At 35.7% G+C, this 16515-nt stretch overlaps 1 protein-coding gene across 1 annotated transcript in view; it reads left to right on the top strand.

Moving 5' to 3' along the window:
• The window catches only part of SLC2A13 (solute carrier family 2 member 13), a 527099-nt gene extending 511465 nt beyond the window's left edge, over window positions 1-15634 (top strand). The window contains exons 8-10 of the mRNA XM_086399920.1: window positions 966-1087; window positions 1214-1366; window positions 10468-15634. Of these exons, the coding sequence (XP_086256046.1) occupies window positions 966-1087; window positions 1214-1366; window positions 10468-10694 (502 nt within the window). The 3' untranslated portion in view covers window positions 10695-15634. The remainder of the gene's footprint in view (window positions 1-965; window positions 1088-1213; window positions 1367-10467) is intronic.
• The last annotated feature ends 881 nt before the right edge of the window (window positions 15635-16515 follow it).

The following is a 16515-nucleotide window of genomic DNA, read 5'->3' on the forward strand; positions in this document are numbered from 1 at the left end:
ATGGCATTCAGTCCCATCACTTCATGTCAAATAGATGGAGAAACAATGGAAACAGTGACAGAATTTATTTTCTTGGGCTCCAAAATCACTGCAGATTGTGACTGCAGCCATGAAATTAAAAGACATGTACTCCTTTGAAGAAAAGTTATGACCAACCTAGACAGTGTATTAAAAAGCAGAGACATTACTTTGCTGACAAAGGTCCATTTGGTCAAAGCTATGATTTTTCCAGTAGTCATGTATGGATGTGTGAGTTGGACAATAAAGAAAGCTGAGGACCAAAGAATTGATGCTTTTGAACTGTGGTGTTGGAGAAGACTCTTGAGAGTCCCTTGGACAGCAAGGAGATCCAACCAGTCCATCCTAAAGGTAACCAGTCCTGAATATTCATTGGAAGGACTGATGCTGAAGCTTAAACTCCAATACTTTGGCCACCTGATGCAAAGAACGGACTCATTAAAAAGACCCTGATACTGGGAAAGATTGAAGGCAGGAGGAGAAGGGGAAGACAGGATGAGATGGATGAATGGCATCACCGACTCAGACATGAGTTTGAACAAGCTCCGGGAGTTGGTGATGGACAGGGAAGCCTGGCATGCTGCAGGCCATGGGATTGCAAAAAGTCGGACACACCTGAGCGGCTAAACTAACAAACTGACTGACCATCTGTTTGTCTTCTTTTGAAAAATGTCTCTTATGATCCTCTGCCCATTTTTCATTCAGATTATTTTTTTGTTACTGAGTTGTATGTACAATGTGTTGTTCTTGAATTATATTCAGCTCTAAAAAGTTTCATGTCAGCTTACATATATAATCCTCCTTTAAAAAAATTTTTTAGAGAAACATCTTGGTTTCTTTTCCTTAATGAAATTAAGGAACTATAAATGCATTCTAGATAATACATTGAATTTCTGCAACTATAACCTAAAACCCTAAGTTAATATTTATCTTGCCTTACTTTTCAGGTGTGAAAATGAAACCAAATTCAAAACAGAAGAAGTATTTTGGGCTTACAATTTCTGCCCTACTCCATACTCCTGGACTGCACTTCTGGGCCTTATTTTATATCTTATTTTCTTCGCACCGGGTAAACAAAGACTCTGTTGTTGTAATTATTATTTTAATTAAATTGTCTCTATTTAGAGAAGACAAGCTACTCTTTTAAATTCCTTACATGCTACTTTACTGAAATTCTTCATTTTATACTTCTCAGGAATGGGACCAATGCCTTGGACTGTGAATTCTGAAATATATCCCCTTTGGGCAAGAAGCACAGGAAATGCATGTTCATCTGGAATAAATTGGATTTTCAATGTTCTGGTGTCATTGACATTTTTACACACAGCAGAGTATCTTACATACTATGGTAAGAGAATATAGTTTCATTTTTATTTTCTACTCTTGTTTTTAGATTTGCTGTCATTCATGATTGAAAAACTAAATGGTTATATTTTTGCTATTATAAATATCTCTGCAAGGCTGTCTTATTCCCCAGAAGCCTTAGAAATGTTTCTGGGAAAAGATAAGAGGAACTGTCCTTTCCTAAGCAGTATTGCTGCTTGTCCCTCAGTGCTTTATAGCTTTCACCCACCTACACTTCAGACCCAAACATCTCCCAGCTATCCTCAGTGGGAAGTCCTCACAACAAGGCCTTTAGTTTAATGGAAAAAACATAAACAACAGAGAATTATAGAAAGATCCTGGAGTCTAGGGGTCATGCTTGAAAATGTCTCTTAACATGGATGGGTTGTATCCAAGAGTAGAATCAAAGTAGGGTCAAAGTTGCTCCCCAAATGTTGTGCTCGCACTGTGCCTTCCACTCTATCATATCTGCTGTTCAGACCAAAGTATTTCAGGATCCACTGAGACCAGCACTTATGACTGCTGAAACTATAAATGTGGCAGAGGTGTTCATGTAAAATGTAGAGAGACCATAACTCGAAGAAAACAATCTTGAGAAGTGACTGAGTTAGGAAAAAACTTTGGGAAGCTACTTCAGGTTTATCTTTACTAAAATGAAAAGGTGTCTTTTTAGCAAGAGAATTTCTTTATTGTCTGTATGAGTTTATAGGTTATGATTGGATTCTAAGTGATGAAATAGGGGTTTTCATGCTAATCTGGGCCTCCGTGATTATATACTGAAAGTCTATTGTTTAGAACCCACCCCCACCCCCGTTCACCCACCCTTCCCTTCATGGATCACATATCCTGGGGAAGGGACTTGCATGATTCAGTGAAGGTATGAGCCATAATGTACAGGGCCACCCAAGTTGGATGGTTCATGGTGAACAGTTCTTAGAAAATGTGGTCCACTAGAGGAGGAGATGGCAAACCACTCCAGTAGCCTTGCCTGGAGTACCCCATGTACAGTAAGAAAAGGCAAAAAGATATGACACCAGAAGATGAGCCCACCAGGTCAGAAGGTGTCCAATATTCTACTGGGGAAGAGCAGAGGACAATTACAACTAGCTCCAGAAAGAATGAAGAGGATGGGCCAAAGTGGAAACACTCAGTTGTAAATGTGTCTAGGGTGAAAGTAAAGTTTGATGCTATAAAGAACAATACTGCATAGGAACTTGGAATGTTAGGTCCATGAATCAAGGTGAATTGGACATGGTCCAGAAGGAGATGGCAAGATTGAACATCAAAATCTTAGGAATCAGGGAACTAAAAGGGAAGAGAATGGGTGAATTTAACTCAGATGAGCATTATATCTATTACTGTGGGCAAGAATCCTGTAGAAGAAATGGAGTCGCCCTCGTAGTCAACAAAAGAGTCTGAAATGCAGTACTTGGGTGCAGGCTTAAAAAACAACAGAATGATCGTGGTTTCTTTCCAAGGCAAACCATTGAACCTCAGAGTAATCCAAGTCTGTGTCCCAACCACTGATGCCAAAGAAGCTGAAGTTGATGCTAGTGGTAAAAAACCTGCCTGCCAATGCAAGAGACATAAGAGACTTGGATTTGATCCCTGGATCAAAAAGATCCCCTGGAGGAGAAAATGGCAACCCACTCCAGTATTCTTGCCTGGAAAATCCCATGGACAGTGGAGCCTGGCAGGCTATAGTCCATGAGGTTGTAAAGAGTTGGACATGACTGAAGTAACATAGCATGCACACATGCTTGTCCCAACCACTGTTGCCGAAGAAGCTGATGTTGATGGGTTCTATTAAGACCTACAAGACCTTCTAGAACTAACACCAAAAATATATGTCCTTTTCATCTTAGGGGATTGTAATTTAAAAGTAGGAAATCAAGAGATACCTGGAATAACAGGCAAATTTTGCCTTGGAGTACAAAATGAAGCAGGACAAAGACTAATAGAGATTTGTTAAGAGAACACACTGATTATATATAGTGAACACCCTTTTCCAACACAAGAGACAACTCTACAAATGGACATCACCACATGGCCAGTAAATAAATCAGACTGATTGTGGTCTTTGCAGCCAAAAATGGAGAGAAGCTCTATACAGTCAGCAAAAACAAGGCTGGGAGCTGACTGTGGCTCAGATCATGAACTCCTTGTTGCCAAATTCATACTCAAATTGAAGAAAGTAGGGAAAAACAATAGGCCATTCTGGTTTGACCTAAATCAAATCCCTTATGATTTATATACTGGAAGTGATGAATATTTTTAGCGGATTAGATCTGGTAGAAGAACTATGGACAGAGGTCCGTAACATTGTATAGGAGGTGTTGACCAAAACCATCTGAAAGATAAAGGAATACAAGAAGGCAAAGTGGCTAAGGAGGCTTTACAAATAGATAAGTAAAGAAGAGAAGTGAAAGGCAAAGGAGAAAAGGAAAGATATATTCAACTGAATGCAGAGTTCCAGAGAATAGCAAGGAGAGATAAGAAGGCCTTAAATGAACAATGCAAGGAGATAGAGCAAAACAAAAGAATGGGAAAGACTAGAGATTCTCATCAAGAAAATTGGAGATATCAATGGAACATTTCATGAAAGAATGGGCATGATAAAGGACAGGAACATTAAGGACTTAAAAGAAGCAGAGGATATTAAGAAGAGGTGGCAGAAGTACAAAGAACTATACAAAAATGTCTTAATGACCAAGATAAACTCTATGACTGGTCACTCACCTAGAGTGAGACAAACTGGAGTGTGAAGGCAAGAGGGCCTTAGGAAACATTACTAGGAACAAAGCTAGTGGAGGTGATGGAATTCCATCAGAGCAATTTAAAATCATAAAGATGATGCTGTTAAAGTGCTGCACTCAGTATGTCAGCAAATTTGGAAAACTTAACAGTAGCCACAGGACCAGAAAATGTCAGTTTTCACTCCAGTCCCAAAGAAGGGCAGTGGAAAAGAATGTTCAAACTACCATACAATTGTGCTCCTTTTACGTGCTAATAAGGCGATGCTCAAAATCCTTTGAGCTAGGCTTCAGCAAATCATTAATTGAGAACTTCCAGATGTACAAGCTGGGTTTCAGAGAGGCAGAGGAACCAGACATCAAATTGCCAGCATTTGTTGGATCATGGAGAAAGCAAAGAAGTTCCAGAAAAACATCTACTTCTGCTTCATTGACTATGCTAAAGTCTTTGACTATGTGGATGACAACAAACTGCAGAAAATTCCTAGAGATGGGAATACCAGACCACTTTACCTGTCTCTGAGAAAGAGATCAAGAAGCAACAATTAGAATTGGGCATAGAACAACAAACTGGTTCAAATTTTTTGAAAAGAGTATTACAAGGCTGAATACTGTCACCCTGCTTATTTAACTTCTATGCAGAGTACACCATGCAAAATGCACATGAATGAACATTGGGCTGGATGAAGCACAAGTTGGGGTCAAGATTGCTGGGAGAAATATCAACAACCTCAGATACACAGATGCCACCACCCTTATGGCAGAAAGCAAAGAGGAACTAAAGAGCCTCTTGATGAAGGTGAAAGAGGAGAGTGAAAAGACTGACTTGAAACTCAACATTCAAAAATCTAAGATCATAGCATCCAGTCCCATCACTTCATGGCAAATAGAAGGGGGAAAAGTGGAAGCAGTGACAGATTTTATTTTCTTGGGCTCCAAAATCACTGGGGACGGTGACTGCAGCCATGAAATTCAAAGACACTTGACCCTGGAAGGAAAGCTATGATGAACCTAGACAGCATATTTAAGAAGAGAGACCTCACTTTGCCAACAAAGGTCCATATAGTCAAAGCCATGATTTTTCCAGTAGTCATGTATGGATATGAGAGTTGGACCATAAAGAAGACTGAGTGCTGAAAAATTGATGCTTTCCAGTTGTGATGGTGGAGAAGAGTCTTGAGAGTCCCTTGGACTTCAAGAGATCAAACCAGTCAATGCTAAAGGAAATCAACCCTGAATATTCATTGGAAGAACTGATGCTAAAGCTGAAGCTCCAGTACGTTGGCCACCTGATGCAAAGAGCCAACTCATTGAAGAAGATGGTGATGTGGGGAAAGATTGAAGGCAAATGAAGAAGGGCACAGCAGGGCATGAGATGGTTAGATAGCATCACTGACTCAGTGGACATGAATTCACACAAACTGTGGGGGATATTGGAAAACCGAGGAGCCTGATGTGTTACAGTCCCTGAGGTCCCTAGTCGGACAGGAGTTAGCAACTGGAAAACCGAGGAGCCTGATGTGTTACAGTCCCTGAGGTCCCTAGTCGGACAGGAGTTAGCAACTGAAAAACAAGTGCTTCCACCATTCTCAGATCCTCTCCTCCATTCCTCAGTGCACCTCACCTCATCTCACCTCATCCCATATTCTGGCTACTTATAATTTCTTTTAGTAAGAACAAATCTATTTGTCAGTTCCTCTATCTACCCTCTCACTTCTGGACCTTGAGCTTAGGCCAGGATTATACTTTGTTCACCAATATATTCCCCACGCCTTCCTGGGCATCCCCTATTAAGCACTCAGAAGTGTTTGTCAAATGAATAAATACATAGCTGAACTTTTAAATGAATGATGAATATGTGGAAACATCATATGTCTCTTCCTCCTCTCTTATGAACATTATGATTTGGTGTTTAGTTTTATTTAGAACTATTTATCTAATGCTTTTTTTTCTAATCTTTATGAAACTCCTCTCTCTCCCAAACATGATTTGAAACATTTAGAAATATTTATTTTCTTGGAAAGGAAAGGCACTGGCATTTTAAACTGGATGTATATTTAGTATGTTCAGCTTTATCCCATTTGGCAATTAGAATGTTTACATAAATTTGCAAGCTTATCTTCCTAATAGCATAAACACAATAAATATTTACCCATATTTTCTGATCCTTGAGAATACTTAAATATTTAAATATGGACTTATTTCTTGAGAAAGCATTTTTTAATGGAAAGTCATAGACAAAATAATAAATGTCTACATGGTAAGACTTTTGATAGCAAAGCTCCTCTTCTTGAATCAGTTCTGTCAGGATGACATGAGGCCACAGAAGTAAAATTTAAATAGGGCATAGCCAGGCTTCTTTCAAAAATATCACAGTAGAAGCAGCTTTTTGTTTCGCATTAAGCCAGACTTCTTCCTTGTCAGCACACTGTCCATTAGGTTTTCACTAGTGGAACAATATCTCAGCTCAGGTTAGAGTTTTTCTGTTTATTTCTCTATATTTTAACCTACAGGTTACTGATTGATGTAAGCTATATGTTTATATTCCTGACAACAGATAGGTGCCCTAATGATGTATTTCTCTGGAAATATTCATGTCTTCTTTTAGTTCCTTTTTTATTGTTTCATAAGCCCTCAAGTCTTGATTACTTCCTAAACTATACTGCCCAGAAGAGTCTGGGTCCCATTCAATAATATTTATTACTAAAAATTATCATAAAATGTCACCAGTATATCACTTTATTTATAGCACATGTGACTAAATAGATCCCTTGTTGAGCATTATTAAAGTGTCTGTGTTCAATCTTTAATTTTTCATTTTGTATAATTAAATTAAATATGTTTTAATCTGAAACTTAATATAAGGACTCTAATAAGATTTATTTCCTTTAGAATAAAATGCTACAGACTTTTTTTTCATTTTCATCCTAAAGGGGCATAATTAAGAAAATGAGTTACATAACTGACTTGCCCGGTACATGAAGCAGGTCACAGCCTCCCAGGCCTGCCTGCACTTCTGTTGGCTTAACCACAGGTCGCACCAGTGAAGCCTATATACACAGTTGTAGCATTTGCTGTCTTTAGGTTATTCAGATTTTTATAGAAGTATCTTGCTTTTTAATAGAATTTTCTTTATGTTCTTTGGTTTTGGGAATCTTGTTCACACACAAGAAATTATATGGCCTTTAAGAATGTCAGTAACCCATCTAATTGCTTTTAACTATAAGAGTTTAGTATGAAAAGATTTTATTTGTTACTTCCAATCATGCCATTGTACTTAAATTGTGAAAGACGATGAATATTTTCTAAATATTATATTTTATAATGGCAGACCGTATTTACTCCATTAGATATTTTAGAGTTTAGCATCCCAGTTTAATCTAAAATGTTTTATCATCTGCACCTATTGTTTTCTTACCTCCACAATCTTGCTTATCTGTATTCAGAATGCAAGACTTCACCTCTGTCATTTTTTTCCCCTCAAAATTCCATATCCTCCAAGAACCAGCTTGTCATAGCACCCCTTAGATGAAAACATTCTTGATTTATTAGTCATGCTGATCTTACTAGTCACTATTCTTCCCTAATCATTTAGTGTAATTTGATAATGTCTATCACTTTTTTGGGCAACTAACATCCAAAATTCTTTCTATTCTTTGCAGTTTATAGCAAAGAAGGATTTATTTTCCCTGTCAGATCAGGAAACTAAAATCAAGACAATTCAAGAAACTGCACAAGGATTCAGCCTGTGTAACTTTTTTACTTTCAGACCCACAGTGTCTACAGAGCCTTCCTCTCACTGTAACACTGATATGAATGCCAGATGATGTATTATTAATTTTTTTATTTTTTATCAAGTATGATGTAAAAATATATAACTTGTAGTATAATGTAGACCAAACTTAAATGAAGTAAAGGAGCCTTGTATTTGTAAATGGAATTTTATTTTTATTAAAGAAAAAATTTGATTTATAAGGGTCCAGCTCCTTATCAGAAGAATTATATAGCTTCTGATGATTTAAGCTAACAAACTATGTCTTGATTTAGTCAATCCTTTTATATATATGTTTTAATATCTCATAGTTTACCTCTGTTTCCTTTTATTTTCTCATGGCTGCTCATTCAGTGGAGCAGATTCTTTGGGGTAGCCAGTTCAGCAGCATTTTCCTCTGTAGTTTTACTTGAGTCTTCCCAAGAAGTGTTTCTATGGATAGTACTGAAATGGTTACTTCTAGGCCTGTCTAGAAGTAACTACTTAAAGAAAGTAGTTTTAATAATGTCTTTCCACATTCTGTAGTGACAACAAACTGAGAAATATTTTTCAGTTCTTTAACTGCTGTACTTTTCAGCTTCAAGCTTGAGTTTCAAATATATAGTCATGTTGTCTGGTTTAGGCCTTTATTTCAAATCTCCTACCAAATGTATTCCATCTGGCAGTCAACAAGAGAATATTCATTCTCTAAACTCTCCAATGAATCAGCACTGTACTGGGAACCCAGAGACAAGCCATAGACTCTGGGCTTGAAGAGACCACTTTTGCTGGTCTCCTCCTCAAGTATACCTCTCCTATACCTGGTCCTACTGGGCTGTAAAACTTACAGAATTACAATGTAAATCATAAATTTAAATAGGAACTGATAAATCATCTTAATGAGGAAACTGAGGTCCAAGGAGGAGGTTAAATGACTGTCCAGAAGTCACATATTGTTTTTGTTGCTCAGTTGCTCAGTCATGTCTGACTCTTTGTGACCTCATGGACTGCAGCATGCCAGGCTTCCTTGTCCTTCACCATCTCCCAGAACATGCTCAAACTCACGTCCATTGAGTAGGTGATGCCATCCAACCATCTCATCCTCTGTCATCCCCTTCTCCTCCTGCCTTCAATCTTTCCCAACATGAAGGTCTTTTCTAATGAGTCATCTCTTTGCATCAAGTGGTCAAACCATTGGAGTTACAGCTTCAGCATTAGTCCTTCCAATAAATATTTAATCCTTTAGGATTGACTAATTTGATCTCAAGAGTCTTATCCAACACCACAGTTCAAAAGCATCATTTCTTTGGCACTCAGCCTTCTTTATGGTCCAACTCTCTTTTATTTCTTCTGGAGCTATCTCTCAACTTTCTCCAGTCGCATACTGGACACCTACTGAGCTGGGAGGTTCATCTTTCATTGTCATACCTTTGGCCTTTTCATACTGTTCATGGGGTTCTCTAAGGCAAGAATGCTGAAGTGGTTTGCGATTCCCTTCTCCAGTGGACCATGTTTTGTCAGAACTCTCCACCATGACCCATTCATCTTGGGTGGCCCTATACAGCATGGCACATAGTTTCATTGAGTTAGAATGTAGCCCACCAGGTTCCTCTGTCCATGGAGTTTTCCTGACAAGAATACTGGAGCAAAGTGCCGTTTCCTCCTCCAGAGGATCTTCCTGACCCAGGGATTGAACCCACGTCTTGCTTCTCCTCCATTGGCAGGAGGATTCTTTACCGCTGAGAAGCCCCAAGTGCTATGGACACACACACAAAAATGGACTGTAGGAGCCTCAGAGAAGGAATGGGGCACTAGTTAGGAGACTCTTACAGTACTGCAGGCAAAGAGGAAGGCTTTTAAATCAGAGATGTCCAGAAATGGTAAAAAGTGGTCATCTTTGGATTGTATGTGAAGGTAAATCCAACAGGATTTTTTAAGAGTGGATATTGGGTGGGAGAATAAGAGAAAACTCTGTTGACTCTTAAACTTTGAGCTTTGATTCAAGAAATCAGCAGTGTCATCACTGAATGCGGTTCTGGAAACACTACACTCAAGATAAATGAGAAGAAAATTTCTTCCTGAAAGTGCCTCCAGTCTAGTGGCTAACACAAATATATTCACATAATTATAATGCTACTTTGTTGTTATATACCACTTTGCCTCAGCAAAGTGTTGTCAAAGCACAACCCTAACCAGGAAAGTGAGGAAAGATTTCAAAGCAGAAGTTATTCTGAGCCTGGGCTATCATTCTTTTTGAGTTTGGTATTACATGAGAAGGAAATGGCAACCCACTCCAGTATTCTTGCTTGGAGAATCCCAGGGACAGAGGAGCCTGGTGGGCTGCCATCTATGGGGTCGCACAGAGTTGGACACGACTGAAGCGACTTAGCAGCAGCAGCAGCAGCAACTTGAGTTTAGAAAGACAAACTGTATTATATTCACAGAATTAAAATAATTAGAGTAAACCAAATAAACCAAGCTGTAAGCAAATTTTTGGTTCCATTTCAGACCACAGCCATGCATTATTGACCAGAAACAGAGGTTAAAATCAAGTCCCCTTTCCAATGTAAGCCTTTACATATATGGTATTTTCCATTGCAGGAGCCTTCTTCCTTTATGCTGGATTCGCTTCGATGGGTCTCCTTTTCATCTATGGCTGTCTTCCTGAGACCAAAGGGAAAAAATTAGAGGAAATTGAATCACTCTTTGACAACAGGCTATGTACATGTGGTGCTTCAGATTCTGATGAAGGGAGATACATTGAATATATTCGGGTAAAGGGAAGTAACTACCATCTTTCTGACAACGATGCTTCTGATGTGGAATAATTATCAGCTGCTTAATATTTAGTCATTTAAACAAACTTGGGAGAGAAGAACAGCAATTGGTGACCTCACTGCCCTGCTTTTAATCTGGTCCTTTCCACAGTCTGGTTTTGAACGACTTCATATCCTAGAATATTTGATTCCAAGGAAGATACCATCACAATGACATTTTTTTTCACACACAGAGATGTAAAACATTTACAGAGATTTTAAACTAATAATTATTGAACAAATATGTGTAATTCCTTCCTGAGATAGTTTAAAATGAATATTGTACCCAGTGACTTCAGTGATATCCTTTTTTCCTAAGACTATATATAATTATTAGTGGCAATTGAGTCAGTGCTAATCCCGCCAAATCATATATGTATGATATACTTACAACAAAGGATGCTAAAATATGGTCCAAAGGTATTTTCTGTCAAAGCATAGTCTGTTGGCCCTAATTTTTCCTAAGGATGAGGCGCTTATCTGTGATCAGCTATTAGAAAAAAATTCCATTTAAGCTTTTATCAACAAATTCAAGAGTGTCCCCTACAAGGCCACAGCTGTCCTTATATCCTTTGTATTCTACATTTTCATTTCTCTCTCCAATTCAAATATTGAAAATTCTTCAGCAGCTGACTCTGTACAGAATCTTTTGAACATTATAAAAAGCAGGTCTTTTTAGGTTTATTTTCCTACATATTTTTTGCATCAGTTAAGAAGTATACATTTGCACAGATTAGCTAGCAAGTTTTGATAAGTATATTTTATTGCTAGAAAGAAAGAAAAGATTTTTATGGACCTTAAAGATTTTTAACCCTGAGTTAGTCACTTAAGTGTGCAGCTGTAAACACAAAATAGCACTAGATCTTCAACTGTATTTCAGGGTCAGTTTTTGTTCAAGCCAAAATCCCCTGTATTCACAACTTCACTCATCAAGTCTGGATTCCTACTATTTGTGCCTTCATTTGTGTTACATAAATAGCTTCTAGCAGACTATTTTTCCCCTCTTTTAATCAAATAATTTCTGAAACAAGAAAGGAAGGAAGAAAATCAGCAACAGAAATAACCTTGCTGTTATTTATGTTTGTTTAATTAAGTAATGAGACTTCTATTTTTCTTTTTATTAACTTTCCTAAGGGAATTGTCACATTTTATTACATAATGGTACTTGTCTTTTTTTCCTTTTTAATTCTAAGAGTATAAACTGGTTTTTATGTTGTACACTTTCTCATTTTCTCTGACATTCTCTTAAAAATAGATACATAGATTTGTCTGCGGGTGTATCCTTTTTCTCATGCTTGACTTGGATTTTTTTTCTTCTTGTCTAAAAACTGGGATTTTCCATTGGAACAGATTAATGGTTCTCATATGTGTCTTTAAGAAATGTTGACTTACTATATTTCTGCAGTATTTTTTCAAAGTATTCATTAGTTTCTATGCTCATTCATCAGTGAATTCCAATTTTTGCTCATATATTAAGAACTACATAGTATGTACAAAGTCACTCACAAAATTACTTAGTTCCAGTGAAAATATGAATGAGTCTTCTGAGGTCAGTTAAGAGTGCAAACATTTGATGCATTTTAACGTGTCTCTAAACATCTAATAATGTATTCTTCGGAGTGAAAGAGTGACTCTAAATTCAGTATATTTCTGCCAGTCTCCAAGATGGTTTGGTCTCTCTCAAAGTCTAGCTTTAAGAATGTCATAAGAACATTATGACAATTATGACAGCTGAGAATGTAGCCAAGGAGGTTCATTCTCTAAAGTTAAAAATCCTTCCACCAACAAAGAGTTTTCTCCCTTTGATCATTTCACGTAATTAAACAAATATATATTTTTGAGAGCTTTTTTCCTTGACTTAGGTGCTCTGACAATTGATTTCTAAGGGGATATTAATTTTGATTTTCCCCAGAAAAGCAGATGTGCTTTAACAGAGAAAGTTATTATTCTATTGATATTTCTTATCCCATAAGAAATTTCTTGTTTGTATAATATTTCACACAGGTAAAATGAAATGGAAAATGAACTACTGTATGATAAAATCAGAATATAATGTGGAGAAAAAGTATTTAAACCCATAAAGTGATCTCTTTAGAAATTTGTTTTTCTGATTTATCTAAATAATTCCCACAATTATTCTGTTTATTGAATACATGGCCTTAACTATATGCTTATACTCAGCTGAGCTGAATGCACAGTAACTTTATCAAAGGAGCAACTGAGCTCATTATTTCCTATAGCAGAACATGGCCTGTTCTCCCTGACATAAGTAGTGTTTTCAACTTTATATCCATAAATGCACATAATAGGGAAAAATAGCCACAGTTCTTGTCTTCTATTCTCAATTCCTTCTATAAAGGACTACTAGTTATTTATATAATGATAAAGATAATATTCCATATCTTTGAAGTACAAGACAGAGAGGCACAGTATAAGAATTATTTATAATTTTTTAATGACAACTACTTGAAAAGGAACCTTATAAAATTAGGGTATTATTTTTAGATTCAGTGAACATTTATAGTATATTAAAAATTAAGTATTTGAATTTTGCAGGTTTTTTAATAATATGCACCTTCTAAGTTATCAGCATCTTTGGCTACCACTGTCAACTTGAAAACATTCCATTTGAAATATCATCAAATATATATTTTATAGGAAAATTTATATATGGTATGATTTGATCTATCTAAGCATCACACTTTTAGCTGAAATATGTTTCCTTCTAAACATGTTACAAATTTAATAGAAGTATATTGTGATTTAGGAAAATATAGGGAAGATGGTCATAACCTCTATTGAGGCCTAGCTGGATGGCTGGTAAGATATGCACTAGACTTAAGAGAGTATAACATTTCATTGCATCTGAACACATAGGGCCGAATGTTAAAATCAGATAGGTTTTAAAGATTAGGTATTAATATTTTTCTTAAATATAAAATTCCTAATAATTTTGATTGTTGCACCTTAGTCAATAATTATCCAAAACATGATTTTAATGTATATATAAAAGATAGAAACTAAAATTAGATTTAAAAGGTATTATTTCCATTTGAAATTTTATCACCAGTAATATACAGTAGTTAGTTCCCAGATGGAAAATGCTGAGAGTAATGTTATCAAGTAGTTTTCATATTTGTATTTTACCACTGAACCATTTTAGTGTGTAAGAGTCTTAATATTATTTTTTAAGTTATTCACTCTAAAATGGGAAATCTGTTAAATTAGAGAATTTAGAAACTGTTTACTATAATTTCAAAATCAGTTATCCAGAGGAAGAATTAACAGGGAAAAATATAAGTTGACAACTTATCCTTTTGCCTTTATATCAGAAAGTAGAATTGAAATGCATTATAATACTCCATAGATCTTGGGGGAAGGGTATTCTATAAAATACTCTTCATGGCATCTAAGAAAATCTCACTAGTTTCATTAACTTAATGACACTAATATATTTTATAAATGCTATAATACAGTAAGAGGGGTGGGAAGATTCTTTTGACTTTCTTTCATCAGTAATTAAGAACAATAAAATTAATAAGGTGTTTTGTTATAATTAATTTATTTTACTGTTCTCCTAGTTATGAAATCACATATTACACTAAGCACCTAACAACTAACATTTATATAGTTGTTGTGTCAGTTTTAAACTGCCACATTCAGACATTTTCAGTAACTACAAATAAAAGAATGACATACCATGCCAGAAGCAGAGAATTCATAATATGTACATTATACCAAAATGTATTGAGTTTTGGATAAATTTTACAACTTATGTGTAGCTTCTGCCTATTAAGAGACTCAGAATTGTTCTCTGGATTAATTTTAGCATCCTGTTTTCTGTCGCTTTCTGTTTTCTTAGCCTTATGTACAATAATGTAAACCTAATTTGATGAAGTGATCCAGGTTGTAGCAGCATATCAATTTCAGTATCTTCAGTCCTTCTGGGTGAGCAATATTGCTGCTATTTTCTAGAAATAGAAATCATTTAAAAATTCCAACAGCTAACTGCTCCCAACTCTCTTAAAGATCATCTCTTAGAGAAGGAGATTTTTGTGTGCCAGTAATCATCAGAGAGAGATTTTGTAAGTGTTAATGATGTTCAGAAATACATGAAAGAATTTTATCTCATAATTTGCTTGTGAGTGTAAAACAACACAATTCTCATAAGTCTTTACTTTATATGTATAAAACAGAGTCTGTTACACTTAAGTGATTTGGTCTGTGGAATGTTAAATATCTATTTTCATTTAGCAGCAATATTCAGCTTTTGATTTTAGACAGTTAAGCCCATGCATTTGATTTTATCCTATCAATATAATAAGAAAAAGAAACATAGCTTACAAGTACTAAAAATTAAAAACCACAAATATTTTGTAAAATTTCAGCAAATTTACCATTATTCCATCTCATTTGAAGGTTAAAAAATGAGACTCAACTCTCGCCAAAGTAGAAATTTATGTTCTACATGTCCAAACTGGTTCCTAACAGCTTTTGGATTATATTTCACTTGATGTTATAGTATCTTTTATTTGTATTAACTGTTCAAATTTCTATTTAAAAGCTCTGATATACATCTAGATTAAATGGAAACACAGTTTTGTGCTTTTAAAATATGTTTTCAAAATGTATATTTTAATTTCCAAGAGTGCATGTCATATAGTGTTTAATTCATGTCTTAACAAGTCCAATATAAATATTTATTCCTACATGTGACATGAGATATCTCTTAAAAATTTGAATATGTATCATTTCCTTCAAAGTCATTCTAGCTATAGTTGTATCAAAGTATTGTATATTTTATGGAGATTTAATGATGTATATGTAAATGTTTTTTAAGTTATTTTATTGAAGTTCAATCTTTACATAAAATTAAATCTTTTTTTTAAAGTGTCAGTGCCAGAACTGTAAATGAAAATAATCAAATAAAAGTTAAGACAATTCACTACTCATTTATCTTCCTTGTAGGTTTATATTTTAACCAATTATCTTCTTTGGATTTTAGAATCTAGGTTACATAGTAAAGGCATCTACAAAGATTACCTATATCTGTATATTTATGCAATGCTATTCATTTTAATATTGTAACTTTAAAAAATATTTTAATACCTAAAAAATATTGCAAGGAATTATTCTGAATAGTAAATATAAAGCTCTGAAATGCTCAGAAATCCTTGAAGAAATTTCTTACTGTTGTCAGAACCAGACGTTGACATGAACCATTGTATCAGACTGACAAAAATTATTTGATGTTGTTGCTTTGTAAATGAAAAAATACCTACTGGATGACCAGTTGACAGTTCTTTTTGGAATTATGTATGGCATTCTCCATTACCATTCTCCCCCTCTGTAGCTTTTATTGGTAAGCATTATATTATTGTTTGATCTGTGTAGCCATTAGACTCACCTCTCCGTAGTTAGGGTGTGCCATCTTGAGTCCAACTGTAGAACAGGTTTGAGGAGATCCTCTGAAGACCCTAGATCCACTGTCACTCAATGGCTTACAGTGGAGTTGCATCTTAAGCAAGGATTCTGATGTCAACAGGTAAGAAAAAATCCCTACAGTTAAAATGACCCTCGAAAAGCCCCTAAGTTATGCATAAAGTGTCCACATATCTTAACACCTGAATAGTGCATTTCATATCTGTATCAGTGATCATCAAAGTCTTCATTTAATTACCCAGTCTTATTGGAATGCTGTCATCCTTTTCTGGGTACTAAAACAAGTTCAGACCATTTTGGTGACTTGTCCAAGATCACACGCTAGGAAGTATGTACAAAATTTTTCTGTGCAGTGATTACTCTACAGTCTTTCTCTCTTGGTCCTCATTTG

This window comes from Bos grunniens, chromosome 5 (assembly GCF_055505025.1).
Source record: "Bos grunniens cultivar Pamir isolate PY7600 chromosome 5, Bosgru_T2T1.0, whole genome shotgun sequence".
Classification (NCBI taxonomy): domain Eukaryota; kingdom Metazoa; phylum Chordata; class Mammalia; order Artiodactyla; family Bovidae; genus Bos; species Bos grunniens.